Genomic DNA, 4,997 nt, shown 5'->3' with positions numbered 1-4,997 from the left:
TAACGGTAGTGAATATGTAGCAGTCAGTAGTCTTATGTCTGTGCGGCACGAGAGGGTCTAAGACCCTACTATCTTGTCGGAGCAAATGCCTCTGTGTCCTCAGTCCAGCTCTGGACTTGGCCCCATGTGGGCTCCACTAGGTGTTTGTTGAATGAATAGAATAGTGTGTGAGTGAATCAATGAAGGTACAAATAAGAAAGCACCTGGGTGCCTAAGTGAAAACATGTCTTCAGAGAGCAGCAATGGGGCTGGTAAATCACAATGACTAACATTTTCTAGTACACGCCATGTGCCAGGCCCTAAGGTCAAGCCTTCTCTAAATCCCTGCACGATCTCCTGGGATAGGTACTATGATTAGCCCCATTAGCAGATGGAGAAACTGAGGGTCAGAGAAGATAAGTGACTTGCCCAACGTCACACAGCTCCTAAGTGGCCGAATTGAGATTCCAGCCCAGGCCGTCTGGCCCCAGAGCCCAGAGAGGGAGGAGCTCTTGGGCACGAGGGGGTGTCCAGGGTCTGGGGGGGTTAGAGCGGGGTGCCTGCTTCATGCTCCCTCTCCCTGCCGTCCGCAGGTGCACGCCGCGATGCAGCACTACGGGGTGAACGGCTACTCGCTGCACGCCATGAACTCTCTCAGTGCCATGTACAACCTGCACCAGCAGGCGGCCCAGCAGGCCCAGCACGCCCCGGACTACCGGCCGTCGGTGCACGCACTCACGCTGGCTGAGCGCCTGGCTGGTAAGGGCCGTGGGGATGGGGCCCTGGGGACACAACCGTGGGGAGAGGCGGTCCCTGAGGGGTGGGGGGCGGAGTGCTGGCCGTGTTTCCTGTGGGGGCCCTGGACATCCCAGGTCACTCTGCGATACACAGAGATGTCCATGCAAAACCTCTGCATGAGCATCCATAGCGCCCCTTATTGGCTGGCATGGTGCCGGGGCGGCCGGCCTTCAGATTCCCTCGACAACCCTGTGAGGTTGTCGTTAGCCCATCTCACAGATGGGGGGCACGGGAACGGAGCAGCCCCGAGGATTAGGGCTGGGCAGTAGCTGGGAGAGGGCTGGGGTGCCCAGGGGAGGTTATTCCGGGCACAAGGGTCCCACAAATAATTACAGCACCCATGTTTTGAATGCCGATTCTGCATCAGGGGCTGTGTGATATTTTGTGAGTCAAATTACTCAAGTCTGATAAAGAGGGGTTGTTATCTCCCTTTTATGGACAAGGAGACTGAGGCTCAGAGAGGTTCAGTCTAGGTGGGGGTGGGCCTGGGTGATGCCTAAAATATAAGCTTTGCAGTCCGGGCCTATTTACCTCTCCTCTCTGAGACTGCGTCTCCCCTTACAAAGTGGGGGCCAGAGGCTGGCCAGGAAGTTATTTGAGGTAACGTATGCAAAGTACTGGGTAGAGACTAGAAAGTGCTCAGAAGTCATTATTGCTCAGGTCCCAAGGTAAGTACCCACGAGGGAGTGGCTGTCTTGTGTCCCCCTCTGCCTTCAACTGACCATTGCCCTGCCCTGCAGCCTCTCCCGGGGCCTGAGAAGGATTTGACAGAATAGGCGAGGGACATGATTCCTGGGAGGTGGTGCCACCCACTCTCTCCTGTCCCAGGTCAAACCTTGAGTGACTGGTGAGCCGCCTTGGGCCCAGCGCTGTGCCAGGCAGTACTCCAGGGGCTTGAGAGCACCCCCAGGGAGAGCAGGTGCTCAGAGACGCATAGGAGAGCATGGCAGGGGGGTGGGCAGGATTTGGTGGTGGGGCAGCTGGTACAGTCTTCTAAGAGGACTTCCTGCAGGCTGTGGGGCAGGAGCCAGGCCCGAAAAAGGAATGACTGGTGAGGGGACCACATGAGCAAAAGCACAGTAGAGGGACAGGATATGAGGACCCTGCCTGGGAAGAGGTGCTGGCCTGGAAGGGAGGATGGAACAGCCATTCCTACTCCTGGAGACCCTGCCAAGCCTCAGGGCAGGGCCCAGTGGATAAAACTGAGCCCCTGGTTACCTTCTCCAGATCAGTGTGGGGCATTCGTCTCCAATGTGGGAATGTGGCTGTGGCCTTGGCTATGCTGCTTCCCTGCCTCGGAGTAAATTCCCTGTGTGTGAATTCCCTGTGGTGACACCAGCTTCTCACTGTGCCGGACACAGAGGAATCAGGGATGGAGGCTCACCTCCGCTGGTGGGGTAGAGGAACTGGGATGTTTGCGCCCTACTCCCATTCTCTACTTCTCAAGAAGGGGGACATCAGCTCCACGTGGGCCTTTGCTTGGAGGCCTCACCTTCTGGCAGAAAGTTTTGCCGATGGTATAGACAGCCCGGCCTCCCCTATGATCACCCACCCTTATGGTCCCTGGGGCCAGTAGCGGGATGTCGAGCTGTTGCTCTTTCACCAGGGTTCGGCCGCCTGAGGGATCCCCAGTCCCCAGGTAACCAGCATGCACTCAGTCCAGGCTGGGGTTAGTAACAATTTGTGAGAAGTTCAGGGCCCCCTTTCAACTGAGGAAAGAGCAAGCCAAAGTCTGAGCCTTTCTGGACACCCAGTTGTTTCCTTCCTCATTTAGAATGTTGTGGATGACTCCCCAGTCCCTGGAGTACAGGGGAAGGACTCTGGTAGCCCTCAGATTCTCTTCAATATAGACCGTCCAGGATCCATTTATGGATGATGGGAGCCTGGGGAGACAGGTTACTGTCCATCCACCGGGGTCTAGTGAAGCAGAAGGGCTGATAGGCAGACCTGTATCCTGAGTTGTTTCCTTTCTTCTTAAAAAAAGTTTATTTATTTGAGAGCGAGAAAGAGAGAGAGCGGGTGTGCGAGAGAGCATGAGTGGGGGTAGGGGCAAAAGCAGAGGGAGAAGCAGACTCCCCATTTCCCATAATTAAATGGGCCCCCTCTCCTTGCCCTCCAACGGCTGTACATTTCAAGACATCATCTTGGAGGCCCGCTATGGCTCCCAGCATCGCAAACAGCGCCGCAGCCGCACAGCATTCACTGCTCAGCAGCTCGAGGCCCTGGAAAAGACCTTCCAGAAGACTCACTACCCGGACGTGGTGATGCGTGAGAGGCTAGCCATGTGTACCAACCTGCCGGAGGCCCGGGTGCAGGTAGGGCCCTGTTCCTCCAAGGAGACCTTGCAGCCAAGCACCAGGCCATCTGCCTGGCTTCCCGCCGCCCAGGAGCCAGGCGTCACTGCCCTCTCCACCAGCGCCTGCAGCTACAGGAGGGCAGCTTCTGAAGGGGTTGAGGGTGTGTGGAAGGGGTTGAGGGTGTGTGCTTCCCGGGGGTGGGGGGAGCCCCGTTAGCACGCATGGCCCCTCTCGCAGCACCAGAACCACAACCCACGGCTCCTCTCCCATCCTCAGGTGTGGTTCAAGAACCGCAGGGCCAAGTTCCGGAAGAAGCAGCGCAGCCTGCAGAAAGAGCAGCTCCAGAAGCAGAAGGAAGCCGAGGGCTCCCATGGGGAAAGCAAGCCAGAGGCCCCAACCCCAGACACCCAGCTGGAGACTGAACAGCCCCCAAGCCTGCCTAGTGGTGACCCCCCTGCTGATCTTCACCTGAGCCTGTCTGAGCAGTCGGCCAGTGAGTCAGCCCCCGAGGACCAGCCAGAGCGGGAGGAGGATCCTCGGGCAGGGGCGGAGGATCCCAAAACGGAGAAGAGCCCTGGGGCTGAGAGCAAGGGGCTGGGCTGCAAGAGGAGCAGCCCCAAGGCAGGTGAGGCTTGGCAGGTGCCTGTGCAGGGGTGGGGGGGGGATGGATCAGGGCGGGGAGTGGGTTCAGCTTCTAACGTGTGGCGCTCCGCCCTGACCCCCCCACCCCCGACCTGTTAGGAAGGAGTGGGCCACTGGCTATTCACTCTTTACTTGCTGAATCCTGAGAAGGTCTTGGGGGGTCTGGGGAGGGTTGGGGGAGCTCGGGGCAAAAGCTATTTATCAACCACTATGGAAATACGATGGCACTTTAACGACCAGTACAGATACCCCAGCGCGTGTTCAGTGAGTGCCACACCGATCCCGGGATTGTCACAGAGACCCAGAGGCCAGTTTCAAGGGGACAGAGCTGCGGCAGGAGGCGAGCCTCAGACACACTCCTGAGGCCCGGCAGGGAGCTGGCCGAGGGGCCGTGGGAGCCCTTGGGAAGGAGTATCCCCAAGAAGTCAGACATGGGGCCCTCGGGGGCTCCCCACAAAGCCCGGCGCCCAGGGATGCTGGGGGGGGGCGAGGGCGCCCCTCCCGCCGGCCTGAGGCCCGGCCCCCGGTTCTCTGCTTGCAGATTCCCCGGGCGGCCTGGCCCTGGCCCCCGCGGCCCCCGCGGCCGGTGGCCTCCTGGGCCCTTCGCACTCCTACTCGTCGTCCCCGCTGAGCCTCTTCCGCCTGCAGGAGCAGTTCCGCCAACACATGGCGGCCACCAACAACCTGGTGCACTACTCGTCCTTCGAGGTGGGCGGCCCGGGCCCCGCCGCGGCCGTGCCCTACCTGGGCGTCAACATGGCCCCGCTCGGCTCGCTGCACTGCCAGTCCTACTACCAGTCGCTGTCGGCAGCCGCCGCGGCCCACCAGGGCGTATGGGGGTCCCCGCTGCTGCCCGCGCCCCCCGCAGGCCTGGCGCCTGCCTCGGCCGCCCTGAACAGTAAAACCACGAGCATCGAGAACCTGCGGCTCCGGGCCAAGCAGCACGCCGCCTCGCTGGGACTCGATACGCTGCCCAACTGACCGCTGGCCGCCGCCCGGCCGTGGGGGGGTCCTGGGCGCCCCAAGGAGTTACCTCCACGAGCCCAGGGAGCCCGGGGGCCTTGGGGTCCTGCTCGCTGTCCCCTCCCCAAGCCCCCGCCCCAGGTGAGGCCCACACTTGCACACCCTCTGCATGGCCCTGCTCGGATCCCGGGGAGGCCCGAGTGGGGGGGGCAGGCCAGGGCGCCTGCGGCCTTCCGCGGGGAGCGAGGCCCTCCGTGGCCACATCCTGCCCCCTGCACGGCCTCCTCTCTGCCCGCCGCCCTGCCTCCCCTCTGCCCC

The 4,997-nt window shown here is 61.1% G+C and overlaps 1 protein-coding gene across 2 annotated transcripts; it reads left to right on the top strand.

The window, feature by feature from the left end:
- The first annotated feature begins 575 nt into the window (after nt 1-575).
- DMBX1 (diencephalon/mesencephalon homeobox 1) lies at nt 576-4,697 on the top strand. 2 transcript variants are annotated; one of them, XM_055342148.1, is made up of 4 exons: nt 576-738; nt 2,914-3,092; nt 3,351-3,699; nt 4,258-4,697. In XM_055342148.1, exons 1-4 carry the CDS (start codon nt 585-587, stop codon nt 4,695-4,697), a joined length of 1,122 nt encoding a protein of 373 aa, XP_055198123.1. In that variant the 5' UTR covers nt 576-584. The 2 variants fall into 2 exon arrangements, with proteins under 2 accessions (XP_055198123.1, XP_055198122.1); XM_055342147.1 differs by having other exon boundaries at nt 585-736; nt 2,897-3,092.
- Nucleotides 4,698-4,997: the final 300 nt, after the last annotated feature.

This window comes from Nyctereutes procyonoides, unplaced genomic scaffold, assembly GCF_905146905.1.
Source record: "Nyctereutes procyonoides isolate TBG_1078 unplaced genomic scaffold, NYPRO_anot_genome, whole genome shotgun sequence".
NCBI classification, from domain to species: domain Eukaryota; kingdom Metazoa; phylum Chordata; class Mammalia; order Carnivora; family Canidae; genus Nyctereutes; species Nyctereutes procyonoides.
The sequence above is the reverse complement of the archived record's forward strand: the minus strand, read 5'-3'. Positions and strand labels throughout refer to the sequence as shown.